Consider the following 18,979-nt stretch of genomic DNA (forward strand, 5'->3'; position numbering starts at 1 on the left):
ATATGGGTTAGAAATTTTGGATTGAGCTGATTTTTTGTGAGGATGATCTCTATGATGGGAAGATCATCCAAAAAAAAAAAAAATTAGTCCAATCTGAAACTTCTAACCCCATTAAAAGTGATTTAGAATGTGGACCGTCGATTTTTTGTCAACTTTTTTCAATAATTTGTAAATCACTTTTGATGGATTTAGAAATTTCAGATTGAGCTGATTTTTTGTGAGGATGATCTTCTCATCATAGTGACCATCCTTGCAAAAAATCAGCTCAATCCAAAACCTCTAACCCATATTTTGAAGAACCATTGTTTTTTCATATGTTTTTACATATGGCCCTTGAACCGCCCCCATACATATATATATATATATATATATATATATATATATATATATATATATATATTATATATATATGGGGGTAGCATTCAATGGCCAACAGTTTGGCAAACACATTTTTCAAAACATGGGTTAGAGGTCTTAGAATGGGCTGAATTTTGGTGATGATGATCTCCTCACCGTAGAGATCATCCTCACCAAAAATCAGCCCATTCCAAGACCTCTAACCCATGTTTTGAAAAAGTGTTTGCCAAAATGTTTGCCAAACTGTTGGCCATTGAACGTGACCCTATATATATATATAGGATTAGGATCCGTGTACACACAAATCTATTCATATATCAACAACATGTTTTGTCTTATGTAGGCTAAAAGTTTCTGATTGAACTAATTTTTGGTGAGGATAATCTCTATGACGAGGAGATTATCCCCACAAAAAATCAGTTAATTCTACAACTTCTAACCCCATATTTATGAGTTAAAGAAATGTGGACCGTCCATTTTTTGTAAATCACTTTTGACGAGGCTTAAAATTTTGGATTGAGTTGATTTTTGGTGAGGATGATCTCCTCATCCTCACCAAAAATCAGCTAAATTCGAAACTTTTAGCCACTAGGATAAAACACGTTGTAGATATGGGTAAGGATTCGTAGACACATAAAGCTACTCATAAAGCTACAACGTTTTTATCTTATATGGGCAAAAAGATTCGGAATGGGCTGATTTTTTTGTGAGGATGATCTCTATGGTGAGGGGATCATCCTTGCAAAAAATCAGCCCATTTCAAAACTTCTAACCCATGTACGACAAAACATGTTGGGCAAATTGTTGGGTAAAAGGTTGGGTGCCGAACGGGACCCATATATAAAAGCTTCTCTCTTTGGGTGTGTGTATTTGATTTGAAGGTAAATGATAAAATTTCAATGACTTCTCTCGCAAGTAACCAAATGTTTTAAAATCTAGTTGAGTTGAATATATGATTTTACATTTTTTTTATACATAATTTTGAAGAGTCATATGGGTTGTTTTAAGTATCCATCTTTATTTCATAATAGTTTTGGAATACCGTGCCCTATATTTAACCAAAGAAAATTAAAAAGAAGGAAAATTTCTCTTACCGATTGTGGACAATGGAAAAATTTGAATGAAGGGCTTGTGAGAGAAATTTTCACTTTATTGATTTTTTATTTTTTTTCACCACATGTCAAACGGTGGGATGCCCGGAGAAAAAATTAACTCGAGCTGTGTGAGCATTTAGACGATGGCGACATGACAGTTTCCTCTAAAGTCTCAACCAACAATTGTGGTACAAAAATCATCTTGGGTTTTGTTAACATGTGTCCTAAGTTGAGATCGTCGAAACTGCCCTCAAAAGAAATTTTTGGATAAAAAAGAGGAAAAGAACTTTGAAGCAAGCAGCCCCATTCAAAATAGCGATGAAGGTATCACAAATATGAAATGTGGCATCTTCAAGGAGGTATCACAAATAGCAATGAAAAAATAGGAATGTGAATTAAATACGAAAATTCATGTGTCATAGTATAAAGAGTATTCAGCGTCAGAATTCAAAGATGTATTTAATACACTTTAACGTATGCCCTTGGGCACACATTGACAACACCCATTCATATTTGGTGGTTCACATCGGGGTGGGTGGCTGTTGGCAGCTCTTTAAAGGAGAAGCCTAGTAATTGTGTCCATCAAAATTCCACATACGCACCACTTATATATATACATGCTCGTCTCTCTCTACATATGTGCATTTGATTTGATTTGAAGGTAAATGATAATATATATATATATATATATATATATATATATATATATATGTATGTGTTATTATAAAAGCTTCTCTCTCTAAGTGTGTGCATTTGTCTTTTTATTATTAATTTTTTTTTTTTTCCATAATTTTGAAGAGTTATATGGGTCCTTTTAAGTATCCCTCTTAATTTCACAATTGTTCTGAGATACCCTGTGTTTTCAAATTGATATAGCAGCGCCTTTGATGGCTTTAGCCCTCCTCTTCCCCTAACGCCCCCCCACCCCACCTTGCCAATCTTCCACTCAATTTGTTTGTGCCTCTGCTAATTTTTGACACTATTTGAGAGACATCTCTACATTTTGGTGATAATTTTATGTAGCCCTAATTTTCAAATAGATGATATGCTCCCTTAATTTTCCTTCAATATTTTGGGTGTGTTAGACAACCCTCTGTATTTTCATGAATATTTGACTTACTTTCATTTTTTAAAACTGATGATGGCATGCCCTCTTTAACTTTTTCTTTCCTAAATTAAAAAAAGGTAACCTAAATACACTTATTTTTAACCTTTGACAAAAATCCATATTTTTTTTCCTCTTTATTTTTTGGCTTTGACAGGCCGCATGTACGAATCACCTGCATGTGACAATAGTTAAATATAACCACTTTTATGTGGATGGATATAAGAGATTCAAAGGTGTGACCTAGGGAGCATACTATGTCTCCCTTATATTTTCTTTCTAAAACTGGTCATCTTCAAGCTTTGCAAACCCTATAGTAAAATGATTTTAATTCCTCTTAGAGAATTCTAGAATTTTCTATCTTATTCTTTTTATTTGAAGGTTAAAGTAGATTAATTTAAAGGTTAAAGATTAAGATAAAAAATTTTAACCCTGAGGGGTTGTCTCAATGATAATTTTGGACCGGTAAGCGGTTAATGCCCGTAGGTCATGAGTTCAATCCCACTATGAGCATTAATCCCTCAAGGGTCACCTGCGAGAATGCACCCTCACTTACTCGGTGCATGTAATAAGTGGGAGTTGAACGTGTCCCATGACTATGCCTTGGACAAGACCATGGTCTATAGATTGGGCAAAGCCTAGATATGAGCCTGGTCAGTTGTCTACAGAGATGCCCAGTTATATAAAAAAAAAGATAAAAAAGTTTTACCCTAGAGGTTGGTCATGGCTGATTTGAGACACCCTATGTTTTTAAATTGATGACATTGCCACTAGACTCAGGTGTTCTCTCATAAACTAGTGAAAAATCGACTTAAATGCTTTTTCTTCAACGTATAATAATAAAAAAAATCCTCAACTCTTCTCGCCCAAATCAGCCATCTTTAATTTCTTCAACCTTACCAAATTATTTGTAGTTTGCCCCACCCTACAAGAAAATCCTAAACTTCTTAGATATTTATTTTAGAAAAACACTCTCCTTACTTGGTAATATTTTTAATAATACTAGTCGTGGTTGAGCTCAAGTGGATTACCAAATGGGTAATCCACCACCATAACACTCATGAAATTTTTTTTCCTTCTCTTTTAAAGTTGGTAGGATTTGGTTCTCGACATCCCTGTGTCATCAGATCATATTTTGGATGCCAGTAGGTGGGCTCAACGACTTTTAGTAAGATTTGAAATCTCACTAAATTAATAAGACTAGCCTTGCTATTTTTTAATACAAGCTTTCATTAATTAAAGGAGAAGGAAACCGATCCATTGAGGAAGATTATAATTTATAAATGTGGAAGCTTAAGATAGCGGAGGAGAGTGTGAGTGGGCCTTATAGTCCATGGCTTTTTAGCACCAATAATTTTATTGGAAGACAGACTTGGGAGTTTGATCCGGGTGCTGGGACACCCGAAGAGCGTGCTGAAGTCGAGAAGGCTCGCGAGGAGTTTCGCAGAAATCGATTTCAAGTCAAGCCTTGTGGGGATGTTCTTTTGCGATTACACGTACGTTAAAGAGAAAGAAATACAAAATTTCTAAACTTAGGAAAATGCTAAAGTGACTGTGCAGGACACTGCTTTAGATATTGAGCTGACTTGGACGTGTGTATGGAACCATTGATAGTTTTCCTTGAGATATGAGTTAAAAGCATCTACAATTCTGTGGACACCTCTATGTCAGCTCAGTGTATTGTGCAGTCACTTTAGTACAGCTCTTCTACTTAAAAGTCGAGTCGTCTTCAAGTGACTTCCTACTACACCATGTTCAACACTTCGTTTATGTGGTGGTGTGCAGACACAAATAAACGATAGGTCTTTCCTCGAAACAATGATCAATTGACTAAAAAAATAATACTAAAAAAAGAAACAAAACTGAAATGTCATTGTGCATAGAACCATTGATTTTTTTTTTCTTATATCTTGAGGAAAAATCTATGATTTTGTGCATATTCCCACATTAGCTGTGTGTCTTTTTGAGTCAAGACTATTTTTCTCAAGATAGAAGGAAAAAAAATTCAACTGATGAGATATGTGCACAAAACAATAGATTCTTTCCTCAAGATATAGAAGGAAAATTGGTGTTTATGCATACCTTCCACGTCAGTTGAGTGTATTTTAGTAATTTTTTTTTTCTAGTCAGTTTGTATTATTAAAAATGAGTCGTGTTGGTGTGACTCAAGCTCGGACCTCACATTGCACACCCTGACGTGAGGTCCAATCTTAAGATCACTTCAACATTATTCTTAAAAATTTATCATTATCTCTACATTGTGACATTAATAGAGTGTCCTATGAAGTCATTTAGGATATGTAGTTATCTGCACATTGCCACATAAGTGCAGTGTCCTAGGAACTAGGAAGCCACTTTAAAACTTGACTTGAATGTTCATCGAAGTTCAACTCAAAAATTAGTCAGACAACTTATATGAGTCAAACAAAATTATATTGAATTTATGAATAAATTTTAATAAATAAAAAATATTTTTTTACAGAAATATTAATTATCAAATAAATCGGTCAAAATTTTTATTTGACTCAGTATATTTTTAGATCAAACCACTTCGTAAAGTTTTTAAAAGGGTATTTCAAATATTTTCATAAAAAAAATCTTCAAAAATATTAAATAGATTAATATTTTATTAAGTGGGGCTTAAATGATCCGTACTGATTGAATACAAAGAGTTCTTCAATCATTGACCCAAGATTTTTTTCCTTGAAACAATGCTGACCTCAGTACTAACCGAAAAAACACTCAAAAGGACACTCAACTGACCTTTCGATGTGCACAAAACCATTGATTTTTTTGTATCTCGAGGAAATCTATGGTTCTACGCATATTGCCACATCATTGGGAAGGATAAAAAAAAACATCAGCCCTCTAATATTCATGGTCTAAATCAGATTTGAAAAAAAATAAAAATGAAAAATTTGGACTTTATCGAAGGCTTAGAAAAATTTGGATTTGGTTGGGGTGACACTCTTTTCTACCGTCTATAATGTACCATATGGAACTTCACTGAAGAACTTCCAAATTTTGAAAGGTTTGATTTTAACTCTCGAGTCTTCAACTCAGTGGACATTCAAGTTGAGTCTAGTCAAGTTTTTCACAGTTTTAAAACAATGGTTTAAACCATAAATTAAGAACTTAATTAAAAAAAGACTCCAAGTTTATTGATGTGGGCAATTATAGATCCACTGCATTGACACCCTTGAGGAGCATCTATTATTAATTAAGTCCGATTTCAGAATCACACCTAATCTTCATTTCTTATCATGATCTCGAAAATACATTACAGATGTTAAAAGAGAACAAAGATAAATTTGATCTAAGTATACCCACAGTAAAGATTGGAGACAATGAAGATGTGACGTATGATGCAACCACAACTGCATTGAGGAGGGCTGTCCGATTCTTTTCTGCCATGCAAACAAGTGATGGGCATTGGGCTTCCGGGATTGGGGGCCCATTATTTTTCATGCCTCCCATGGTAAGCGTTTTAAATTAAACTAATTAAAACATTGAAACAACTATAGACCCATTATATTTTTGGGTTGACTTTTTTTTTTTTTTCCCTCATTGTAAATTTCTTAAACATTTTGACATAGATAACAAAAAAATAAAAAATGTTACAAAATGCAGGTTTTCGTGTTATACATCACCGGAATGCTTGATACTATATTTTCAGTGGAACATAAAAAGGAGATTCTTCGTTACATGTACTATCATCAGGTGCAACTGGTTCTTGTGTCATATTTTCGTTACATGTCAAAAATAATATTTACTCATACTTATCAAACACACATATATTTATTTGTTTGCAGAATGAAGACGGAGGATGGGGATTACATATCGTGGGCCATAGCACAATGTTTGGTACGGCGCTGAACTACATTTGCATTCGTTTACTAGGAGAAGGGCCTGATGGTGGTGAAGACAATGCTTGTGCAAGAGGGCGAAAATGGATTCGTGACCGTGGTGGCGTAACTTCCATACCATCATGGGGTAAAACATATCTTTCGGTAAGACCTATAACACATACTTACAAATATAATTTCCCTATGTTGGTGGATGTTGCAATGTGATCAATATTTTCTTAGTATTGGTTCCGCTTGTTACATTGCAAATCATTTACAAATGCAAATGCAAAATAATAATAATAATAATTGCTGCAGATACTTGGAGTGTATGAGTGGTCAGGCTGCAACCCTATGCCCCCAGAGTTTTGGCTTCTTCCTTCCTTTCTTCCTATGCATCCAGGTTTGCACTATACATACATCTCTCTGTTTTATCAGATTTTGTTTACTCATCATCATCTTCATCAAAGCCTTGTCCAAAAACTTCCTTAACCACCCCTTAGGCACGTCACCGCATTCCCTTATTCAAAGGAATTTAATGTGATCATTTTCTAGGTTGTTATATTAATTAACAAAAAATTCACAAAACGGAGGAAGTCATCCACTTAAGAAGTAAAGTGGTTGACACGATTAATCACTCCTAGATTCTTGGGGTACTTTCTCAGTCCAGCCTAAGAAATAGCCGAGCTTGTCCCAAATATCTATTCTGCACTACTATGCCAACAGGAAATCAGCTTGACTCGGTTATGCTGAGCCAATTAGCGTCTCAGGAACCACCGGGGTTGAGTTGTGCTGGAATGCTGTCTGCATGACCCTCAAACCCCTCTCAGCTTATGCCACGTGCACTATGTGAAAATACTCTGAATTCGACAGCCTAAAGCCATTGAGTTTTATGTCGAAAAAATAGATTTGATGACCCTCAACCATGCACATGTAAGATTTGTATCAAATCCGAATTCTATCCTATATACCAAATTATCTCAATTACATTTCTTTTGGTTTGAAAACTGTTTGTTAGTCTTACTCTTGAATGTGTTCATTTCTAATTTTATCTTTCAAGTTGTTTTCCCATTCATTCATGTTTGCTATGCTCAATCCATGCACATGTTATTTCTTTATTGTCCAACATTTAGTTCCACACAACATAGTCATTATTACTTGTCTTTTAGAATTTTCTTTCATTTTGATTGGGATTCCTCGGGCACACAGACACTCCAGTGAAAATCTATATTGTTGTCTATGTTTCCTCTATCTCAAGTCTTCCTATGAAATGCAGGAAATATGTGGTGTTATTGTCGCTTGACTTACATGCCCATGTCATATTTATATGGGAAGAGGTTCGTTGGTCCAATCACAGATCTTATTTTATCATTAAGGGAAGAGCTTTACATTCAACCTTATCATGAAATTAAGTGGAACAAAAAACGTCACGTGTGCGCTAAGGTTGGTTATATCTAATCCACTTCTATGTTCTCCTAATTGCAATAATGTGTTGATAAATGTGTGTATGAGTGCTCATGCTTGCACAGTTTCAGAATTCATGTAAATACATCAACTTTTATGTCAAATTATTATTGCAGGAGGATCTCTATGTCCCACATCCTTTAATGCAAAACTTGATCTGGGATTCTCTTTACGTGTTTGTCGAGCCTTTTCTAACGCGTTGGCCCTTAAATAAATATAGAGAGAAGGCTCTACAAGTAACAATGAAGCACATTCACTACGAAGATGAGATTAGTCGATATATGACAATTGGAGCTATAGAGAAGGTAATGCACATCATCATGTACACCTCTAATTGAACCCTGTGATTTAGTACTATTTTGAACAGATGACTCAAGAAGTTTGGGCTTATGGGTTCAATTGTAGCTTACCCATTTTAACAAAGACAAAATTAAAACAAAATCAAGATACATTTATTTAGGTTATATATACGTTGTATTCGTGCTAAGATATTCACTCGACTTATTCTTGCTCAGGTGTTATGTATGCTTGCTTGTTGGGTGGAAGATCAAAATTCAGATGCATTCAAGAAACATCTTGCCAGGATCCCAGATTACTTGTGGGTTGCCGAAGATGGATTGAGAATGCAGGTTTAGAAACAATATCAATTACATATGCTCAAAATTCAATAATTTGTCTTTAAAAACATTAAATTTCACTTTGTTAGCAGTAAGTATTAAACTTATTGAATTTGATTTAATTGCAGATTTACGGTACTCAAATGTGGGACACTAGTCTCTCTATTCAAGCACTTATAGCTAGTAATCTTCACGACGAAATTGGACATACTCTTAAAAAAGGACATGATTACATAAAAGCATCACAGGTTTTGTCTTAATCTTGCCAACCAACAACAACAACAACAACAACAACAACAACAAAAATCTTCACTTTATTTATTCTATTAATTTTCCTATATTGAATTATTTTGAAGGTTAAAGATAACCCATCCGGTGACTTCAAAAGTATGTACCGGCACATTTCTAAAGGAGCATGGGCACTCTCAGATCAAGATCATGGGTGGCAAGTCTCAGATGGCACTGCAGAAGGACTAACAGTAACTATCTCAATTAATCCAACATTAGACAAATGTGCCATTTAATCAATATTCTATAGTAACAAGAATTATACATATGATGATAAATTCTTCTTCTTTGATAGGGTTGCCTCTTACTCTCACAAATGCCACATGAAATTGTTGGTGAAAAAATGGAGCCAGAGCGATTATACGACACTGTTGATGTAATTCTTTCTTTACAGGTAAGGATTATATTCCATGGAATTTAATTTGTTATACTCATCTCTTAGAGTTTAGACAAACATCTATTGGACAACTAACTAAGAGCTTTTCATTTTCTAAATAAATTCTTAGAGTTGTACTAATAACAGGTGAAATACTAATCTATTACTCCTGATCAAACACTCAAAAATATCTTATCTTCACTTTTATTTGCATTAAATTACATCAATATCAACATGGTCTGTATTATATATGATTGCAGAGTAAAAATGGTGGCTTGGCAGTTTGGGAGCCAATAAAAGCGCACAAATGGTTGGAGGTAACTCCTTTCAAGACCAAGTAAAGATTCTAAAAGTTATTGGTATCCCTCTATACATACGGGCTATATAGTTGAATGTGATCTTATTAATATCTTTAGTGACAAGAAGAAGCAATAAGAATAGAGAAACTGCATCAACATTACTTAAATGTTTCACGATATTCTATTATCATAACATTGGCTAACTTTGGGTTCTATTTGCAGATTCTCAATCCTTCAGAACTTTTCGAGGGCATTGTCGTCAATCATGAGTAATATTTTCTTAACCTTTTCTACTTCTGTTATTTATTTTCTTTGTATGGTCGGATATACTACGACATGTGTAATATCCCAGGTATGTTGAATGCGCTGCATCAGCAATTGAGGCTCTAGTATGCTTCACGAAGTTATATCCTGATCATAAGAAGAAAGAAATTGATAATTTTATTGCAAAAGCAATACATTACCTCGAACAGGAACAAATGTTTGATGGTTCATGGTATGTTTCTCTGTCTAACCCAATGATTAATCCTATAATTTACAATTTTGAATTGTTCCATTTGTATAGATACAAAAAAATTACAAGAAATTAATATTTGTTCATACAGGTATGGAAACTGGGGAATTTGTTTTACCTATGGCACATTCTTTGCACTAAGGGGGCTATCAGCTGTTGGAAAGAACTACTACAATAGCCCAACTGTCCGTAAAGCAACTGAATTTTTGCTGTCAACACAGACCCCGTCGGGTGGTTGGGGAGAAAGTTATCGTTCATGCCCAGAAAAGGTAACTATTTATTCGTTAAGCTCCTCTCCGTCAATATCATAATACATGGTTCTTGACAGAGTGGAAAGGAGAAAAAATATTTGTTTAATTAACTGATCCCAAATACGTGCAGTTCAAGTCTTGATGATGACGATGATCTTGCTTTCCAACTATATCTTTCCATCCTCAATACTATATTAATGCTTATCTTGAGGAATATTTTTTTGGATTCTTTATAAAGAAAAAATACAAGGTTTTTTTTTTTTTTTTTTTTTTTTTATAAAAAAAATTATGTTAAATATGTGTGTGTGTTCGGTTTGGTGAAACAGGTATTTATACCTTTAGAAGGAAACAAAACAAATTTGGTGCAGACTGCATGGGCTTTGATGGGTCTTATTTATGCTGGGCAGGTTAGTCTTAATTTTGAACATCAAGTACTTACTCGGTACTCATAAGAATCTGCATTCATCTTTTTTGATTACTTTTAACCTATTAGAAAAAGCCCTTAGATCCGAAGTATAAATCAACAAGAACACAAATAATATCACAAGACACAAGATATACATAGTTCGATCAAAGCATCGACTTACGTCTACGGGCGAAAAATGGCGATTTCACTATGATAACCAAAGAAGAACATGGTTACAACTTTTTTTTTTGCCTCTCGTATATCTCTCTTACCTCATTAGGGTTTCATCTCTTATCCTTTATATACTTAGGGTTACAAAGAGGTTAAACAGGTCGGATCCAAGTCCAGACCAAATGGGTCCAATATTTTGGCTGGGGGCAAAGTCCTTGATAATGGTGGGGAAACCCCACACATAACCAATTAAACGAGTCGTTAGTGGATCATCAAAAGATCTGGGCTGAATTCACGATAACTCTTCATATACAAGAATAAAAGAAATAACCCAACAAATCTCCACCTTGACTTCAATTCCCAAAATAATCGTTTCCGTTGCGCCTCCACTAAGACCTCAAGAACTACAAACACCTATTAAGTCCAGGCTGCCCCTAAACTTGATACTTGAGATGACCTTAGTTATTAAATCTACTGGATTCTTTGTTGTATCAATCTTTTTCACTACAATTGCACCCTGAGCAACCACATATTGGATGAAGTGCAATCTAATATCAATATGCTTGGTCCTCTCATGATATATCTAATTTTTTGTCAGATGTATGACACTCTGGCTATCACAAAAATACCGTAGTAACACCTTATTCCAAACCCAAATTAGTAACCAAACCCTGCAATCATATTGCCTCCTTCACTGCCTCTGTAGCTGCCATATACTCAGCTTTTGTGATAGATAATGCGACTGTTGACTACAAAGTTGTCTTCCAACTAATGGTATTATCGCAAATAATGAAAACGTAACCCGTCAAAGATCTCATCCTATCTAGATCACTAGCATAATCAGAATTGACATACCCAACAACACTCTTAGAAGTGTCACTACTTCTATCATATAACAAATCAACTCTTATAGTACCCTTTAAGTACCTCAATATCCATTTGACTGCTTGCCAATGGATCTTCCCAAGTTTATCCATGTATTTGCTAACTATATTAACCGCATGTGAAATATCAGGTCTATTACAAACCATGACATACATAAGATTACCAATAACATTAGCATAAGGAACCTGAGACATGTGCTTTACCTCCTATGTCTACATGGACATCTGAGTTAAGAGTCTAAAACGAGTTGCTAGATGGGTACTCACAAGCTTAGACTCTGGCATTCCAAAGCGATCCAACACTTTTTCAATGTATTTCCTTTGTGATACATACAATCTACCTACTTCTCTATCCATATGAATTTCTATATCCAAAATCTTCTTTGTAGCCCTTAAGTCTTTTATCTCAAACTCACTATTGAGTTGAGCCTTCAGCCTTATAATCTCAGATATATCTCCGTATGCAATCAACATGTCATCTACATATAATAGTAAGTACATAAACGAATCATCTGTGAGTCTCCGATGATAAACACAACTGTCGTACTTACTCCTGGTATAGTTGTTTCTTACCATAAAAGTATCAAACCTCTTATACCACTATCTAGGAGATTGTTTCAGGCCATATAATTTTTTTTTCAACAAACACACGTGATCTTTCTTTCTTTGAATAATGAATCCCTCTAACTGATGCATATAAATTTGTTCTTCAAAATCACCATGTAGAAAAATAATTTTTATATCAAGCTGTTTAAGCTCTAAATTATATAAGGCAACCATAGCAATTAACACCTTTATAGAAGTATGTTTCACAACTAGGGAAAAAACCTCAGTGAAATCCACAACTTCCCATTACGTATACTTCTTTATTTTTTTTGAAAATCCATTTGTATCCCACAATCTTTTGATTTTTTGGCTTCTCAACAATTTCCCATATTTAGTTCTTGTGAAGAGACTCGATCTCCCCACTCATGACAACAAACCATTATGTTGGCTCTTCACATGTAATGGCTTCTTGATAGGTATATGACTCATCATCATCCATAGTCTTTGCTACACTAAGTACATAAGTAACCAAATCTACATAAGCAAATTTCTGAGGTGGTCTAATCTGCCTTCTTTGTTTATATCTAACCAAGTTGCACTGTTATAACTGAACATCATCCTCGATAGTAAGATCCCGTCGTGGTTCATCCTCTTGATCTATCTCATCCGTACCATTATTTTTCAAAATAAGAACCTCTAGCTCCACTTGTTCAATGACACTGTGAGGTCTCTTGGTATCGAGTACCTCCCCTACATTGAATATGGCAGATTCATCAAATGTCACATCTCTGTTGATAATAAACTTTTTTCCTATCGCATTTAGACACGACAATCTATAACCTTTCACCCCAGCCTGATATCCAAGAAATATGCATTTTTTTTGCCCTCGATTCAAGCTTACCATAATTTACATAAGCATATGTTGGACACCCAAATATTCACAAGCCAGAATATGTGGTAGGAGATCCCGTTCACACGTCCTTTGGAGTTTTGAACTTAATAACACTGTTAGGAGACCTATTCACTAGATAACAAGTTGTGTTAACAGTTTCAGCCCAAAACTATTTTGACAAACCATAATTTGATTGTATGCACTGCACTTTTTCCAATAGAGTCATGTTTATTCGTTCTGCAACCCCATTCTATTATGGTGTCTTCTATACTGTGATGCAACACAACACCTTCATTTTTATAGAACTCATCGAACTTATCAGAGTAAAATTTCAAACCGTTATCAATCCTCAATCTTTTGATCTGTTTTCCAATTTGTTTTTCTATTAGTGTCTTCCATTGCTTGAATTTGACAAAACTTCATTTTTGCTTTTCAAAATAAATATTTAAACCTTCCTTGAAAAATCATCGATAAAAGTCTACACATATCTGCCTCCACCATGTGATACAACCGGAGATGGACCCTATAAATCAGAATGAATATAATCCACAGTACCCTTAGTTTTGTAAATACCCGTACTGAACTTTACTTTGCACTATTTCCCAAAAAAACTCACAAATTCCAATTTTCTCCTCGTCAAGCAAATTCTATTTTCTCAAGACTGTCATCCCTTTCTTGATCATATGTCTGAGGCGCATATGCCACAATCTGGTGGTGTTTAAATCTATTGCTGATACTGATATTGTACGTGTAATTGTCTGTCCTTGCAATGTGTACAATTCATTATTCTTTAACCCTTTCATTACAACAAGAACACCCTTAAAAATCCGAATAACTCCACCTCCTACTTTGTAACAACAATCATCTGAGTCCAGCATACCTAAGGAAAATCAAAATTTTCTTTAATTCTAGAACATGCCTGACATCTGATAATGTCCTTTCAATACCATCAAACATCTGCACCTAAACTATGCCTATCCCAACTATTCTACAATCAAAATTATTTCTTATAAGAACTTCACCCCTATCAATAGGCCGATAGGTTGTGAACTAGTCTTTATTGGGACATGTATGCTAAGAGCACGTCTACGTAATAATCTACTCCTTACCGGAGAGATTAGAAGAAATTGAAAGTACATCATCGTTGTCACTATTTCCATCTGCCACTACCACATCACCAGCATCATAGTCATTATGTTTTTTGTTTTCCCTTCCTTTTATGCTCTGGACAATCTCTTTTAAAATGTCATTTTTGATGACAATTGAAACACTTTAACTTTTTAGTCTTCGATTTTGATCTAAATCACCATCTTCCATTATGATTCCCTTTATGATTTAGTCTCCTCCTAATAAACAAACAAACATTCGCCTGAGCTTTTTGTACTTCCATTCACATTCTTCTTCAATTCCTTAGAAGTTAAAACAGATTTAATCTCCTCAATCAAAACAACAATTTTATCATATATTGGGGTGTCAACGAAATTCCTATACGAAGATGGTAAAGAACAAATCAAAAGTATGACTTGATCATCTTCATCAATTTTAACACCAACATTCTTTAAATCCAAAAGAATATTATTATATTCATAAAGATGATCAATAATAGAAGTACATTCTCGTATCCGCAAGATGTAAAACTATTTCTTTAGATACCACCGATTTGTGAGAGATTTTTTCATGTACCGAGTTTTTACCTTTTTCCATAGTAGATTTGTTGTGTCTGAATCACTAACATCTTGTAAGACCTCATTCCCAAAGACAACATAATCACATTGTGTATTGTTTGATTTGTAGTAGATTGCAGATGTAAAATAGACAAATAATAAACACTTTGGTGAACAAAGTTCGTTCCACAGGGACAATAGTCGATTCAGATTTTCTTTCGAATTAAAATCAAAACAGATTTAAAAGAAAATTAAAAATAGAGTTAAGAAATTACAACTAAGAAGTATAATGAAATTAAAATAAGAGTTGAAATTAAAACAATGTAAGAGTTAGAAAGATCAAATCAACATTTGCATGCTATCTTGGAAATCTATACAATTCTAATTCGGTCTTAATCCACGCAACAACACTCTTGTTCGTAGATCGAAGGATAAATCAATTAATTCTTTTAGATGAAACCAAATTATAAGTGAATCTCGAATCAAGGTGGTATTATCATATTTCTATCTCAAGTTGTCACAGATCATGATTAATCTTGACCTTATCTAAGCATAAATCATCAAAGTGAGAACAATTAATACAAATCAGATAATCCATACTTAATAGTCTTCACACAAACACAATTAAAATAGGTGTAATATAATTGCTGAAACAAGATTAAAATAGACTCGTTTCGGCATTATTGACCTCTCTATGGAGAGTCTAGCCGATCATTGTGAGGAACAAATTACAACAATAGTAAAACAGGGAAAGTATGGTGGAGAATAGAATGAGAAAATTCTTTACTGCATTTTGATTCCAAGACTTTGAAAGTTTGATCAATTACAATGGTGTTATAAGAAGAAAAGAGAAGAGAAGGTTCTTTTAGCTCTCACTCCAAAAGAACTTTCTCTCTCACAAAATAGAACATACATAGCAAAATTAAGAAGAAGGGATAGGGACCCCTTTCCTTGAGACAACCCTTTTATTTATATAATTTCTTTCGGGTTTTGGGTCAAATTTGTTCTAATTGATGGGAGACAGATCCATCATTACAACGGTCAAAGGGTCTAGAAGTTTTAGTACAAATCTCGAGGCTAATCTCCCCAAGATTATCGCCGAGCACCACAAGGTGACGTTGCGGATTTTGCTCCGAGATTTGAGTGGATGATCCATCTTGCCTCGAGCATTATAATGAAAATTATTTTCATTTTTATTTGTCTCCAAATTTGGTCTTTTTACCTATAATTAATTAGAAATTCTATTAGTTTCGATAATTTGACAATTTAATACAATTTGTTTTTATTTAGGGAAAAATAGCAATCAAGTGTGGGTAATCTTTGAGTAATTATAGTCCCAAAAATGATTTTATTGGACTTGATCATGTGTCTTCTCCATGATCTCCTCTTTCTGTTCTGGTTTCAACGATTCAGGCAAATTATCGCTTCCTAATAACACCTTCGATAAATCTTGCTGCACAAGCAAAACTTTCATCCAAACCTGTCATAGATTAAAATCGTTCCTCCAATCAAATTTCTCGACATCATACTTCGCAGCCATAGCTTTGATATCAGTTTTTTAAAAAAACCCGTCAGATCCGAAGTATAAATCAACAAGAACACAAATAATATCATAAGACACAAGATATACGTGGTTCGATCAAAGCATCGACCTACGTCCACGGTGAAAAATGACGATTTTATTATGATAACCAAAGAAGAACATGGTTATAATTTTTCTCTACCTCTTTAGGATTTCATCTCTTACTTTTTATATACTTTGGGTTACAAAGAGGGTAAACAGTTCAGATTCAAGTCCAAACCAATTAAACGGGTTATACAGATCGTTAGCGGATCATCAAAAGATTCAGGTTGAATTCACGACAACTCTTCATATACAATAATAAAAGACATAACCCAACAGAACCATATAAATATTTATTTGTTTTAATGTAAATGGTTATTTCTTCTAAAATAATAATTATGTAAACATGAGTTTCTCCTTTGCAATTCTAATTTCTTGAATGTTTTTTGGTAATTAGGCAGAAATAGATCCTGCGCCTTTGCATCGTGCAATAAAGGTGCTTATTAATAATCAAATGGAAAATGGTGATTTCCCCCAACAGGTAATTCTCTTCTAGACATAATTATCCCATCTTCAAACGGTTGGAAGTCAACTTTTCTTTCTTTCTTTAAAAAAAGAAAAAAAAAGAAAAATTCATAAGTTGATGTGTTTTCAACATAGCTAGAACAACTTGAGGTCCTATGTATCTTGGACAATGTTTGGTTCCAGGATCGTGGAAACCCCAAAATAAGGAACCCCCTCATTAGCATGTATCATAAGTTGATAAATTTATTATAATGCTTACTTAATAAATTACTTCCATTAGTATCTAATTTGATCTAACCATGGCCAATTGATCACAGGAAATCTTAGGAGTGTTCTCGAACAATTGTATGCTACACTATACAACATACAGAAACATTTTCCCAATATGGGCTCTTGCAGAATATCGTCGCAAAGTTCCGTTCCCTTCCAAAAATCCTTTAGAATAACGTTAGTTTTGGTTCTGTAATCCGACAAATTAAATAAACTAATATGAATGATTTTCAATCCTTCTTAGTCCTTGATCATATTCGGTGGAAGTAAATACAATGATTGTGACTTTTATAAACATTTTTTTTATCAAACCTAATCTAGACCATGAAATTTAGATGGTTGAGGAGTCATTTGGCCCAATGTGAAAGTCCACACATGGGCCAATTGAGAACCTTGGTTATAACTCTATAAAGTTACGTAATGTGGTATCTTTGACATCCATTGTTCATACATGTGAGCGGAAAGAAATAATTTTTCCTGGAGTTCTAAGAGTCATCTCTAGAAAACATGAATTTTTATGATTTTAACCAAATTAAAAGAGAAATGTACAACCAAATTAAAGATGATAGTCAGGAGATTATTTGTAATATTTATTACATATATGTCCGACATGAAAAATAATAGAATAATGATGAATACACAAGGTCTTGGTACGTGGATGACATGGCAAGAGCACAAAATCGCACATCTTTTTCTTATGTATCCTGATAAAAAACGATCTATGATTCTGTATCCTTGCCATGCCAGTCACGTATCAAACCACGTACCTGGAGAAAGGATATCATATTGAAATGATGTGGCAAACCCTCAATCATTGGTAATACCTGCAGAGAGCTATTGGTAAAACGGGCTAGAGGATCTCCTCCTTAAGTTGTTTGCTTTGTCCAAAGTATTATTGGAGCTAATGTTTTCTTTGAACATAAACATGATGTCCTTTAATACGTATAAGTCAAAAGTCAGGCCACACATCTAAACTGGGTCCGTCAACTAGGAATTGGCCTCCTAAGGCTTTGGTTTTGACTATAACCAATTAAATCAATGATCCGAATTCCAGCTGATTCATATTAGCTATTTGGCCCACAAACCCAATAAGATGGATTAACCTATGATCAAAACCAAAGTCCATATAAAAGGATCAGACTCCAATAATCAAATAACTTGATTATGGGCCTTACAACATAATAAATGAATTAGCCAAAGCCCATTAATCTCAAATAATCATCAAATTACAAAGGTATTTTAAACAGGCAAAAAATTGAGAGGGGGCAATTGCCCAGCCCCCTTCGTGTCTCTGCCCCTGCTCCAAAGGCATGGGTGCCAATAGAGTCTGTTGGCCCGCTAGTGCGATCTAGTCCACCAGAAAAAATATTGATGGGCCTTGACATCTAACTTACAAAAGGAGGGCCGGATCAATACTTTCATGTCCATCAAATCTGAATGGGGCTAGAGCTTAACATTGCCCAATCCAACTCGCGACAATGTCTTATAGATATATTCGTAATATAAATTATTAGATGCTTACTTTTTGTATTAAATTTAAATAAAAGTAAAATATACTTTATAACTATAATTTAACTCAAATCTATAGCCATTAGAGCTTAATTAAGACATCTAACTAGATTTGTTTGGATAACCTTCGTAAACACATAAATCAAAAGAATATATATATATATGGGTCCCGTTCAGCAACAAACATTTTGGCAAAACATTTTTCAAAACATGGGTTAGAGGTTTTGGAATGGACTGATTTTTGGTGAGAATGATCTCTACAGTAAGCAGATCTTCCTCACCAAAAATCAGCCCATTCCAAAATTTCTAGCCCCAGTTTACAAGTTGAAAAATCGTGG

The 18,979-nt window shown here is 34.3% G+C and overlaps 1 protein-coding gene across 4 annotated transcripts; it reads left to right on the forward strand.

The window, feature by feature from the left end:
* Positions 1-1,559: 1,559 nt before the first annotated feature.
* Positions 1,560-17,414, forward strand: LOC147381314 (beta-amyrin synthase 1-like). Of its 4 annotated transcripts, none has more exons than XM_086430593.1 (19): positions 1,560-1,810; positions 3,799-4,052; positions 5,843-6,034; positions 6,187-6,276; positions 6,369-6,566; positions 6,720-6,804; positions 7,678-7,844; positions 7,982-8,170; positions 8,381-8,494; positions 8,611-8,730; positions 8,839-8,961; positions 9,066-9,164; positions 9,407-9,463; positions 9,668-9,714; positions 9,798-9,941; positions 10,051-10,228; positions 10,537-10,617; positions 16,795-16,878; positions 17,180-17,414. In XM_086430593.1, the coding sequence occupies exons 2-19, from the start codon at positions 3,840-3,842 to the stop codon at positions 17,306-17,308; spliced, it is 2,310 nt and encodes a 769-aa protein (XP_086286719.1). In that variant the 5' UTR covers positions 1,560-1,810; positions 3,799-3,839; the 3' UTR covers positions 17,309-17,414. The 4 variants fall into 4 exon arrangements, with proteins under 4 accessions (XP_086286719.1, XP_086286720.1, XP_086286718.1 ...); XM_086430594.1 differs by lacking the exon at positions 1,560-1,810 and adding an exon at positions 2,091-2,112; XM_086430592.1 differs by lacking the exon at positions 1,560-1,810 and adding an exon at positions 3,568-3,705.
* The last annotated feature ends 1,565 nt before the right edge of the window (positions 17,415-18,979 follow it).

The sequence above is a fragment of the Akebia trifoliata genome, unplaced genomic scaffold (genome assembly GCF_017979445.1).
Source record: "Akebia trifoliata isolate Shusen 1 unplaced genomic scaffold, ASM1797944v1 Contig00577, whole genome shotgun sequence".
NCBI lineage: Eukaryota > Viridiplantae > Streptophyta > Magnoliopsida > Ranunculales > Lardizabalaceae > Akebia > Akebia trifoliata.

Bases quoted from the DNA above. Each gene is read 5' to 3' on its own strand.
- LOC147381314 (XM_086430593.1), top strand. From the start codon at position 3,840: ATGTGGAAGCTTAAGATAGCGGAGGAGAGTGTGAGTGGGCCTTATAGT. The intron at 8,171-8,380 runs GTAATGCACATC...ATTCTTGCTCAG, and splicing joins CAATTGGAGCTATAGAGAAG to GTGTTATGTATGCTTGCTTG. The intron at 16,879-17,179 runs GTAATTCTCTTC...AATTGATCACAG, and splicing joins ATGGTGATTTCCCCCAACAG to GAAATCTTAGGAGTGTTCTC.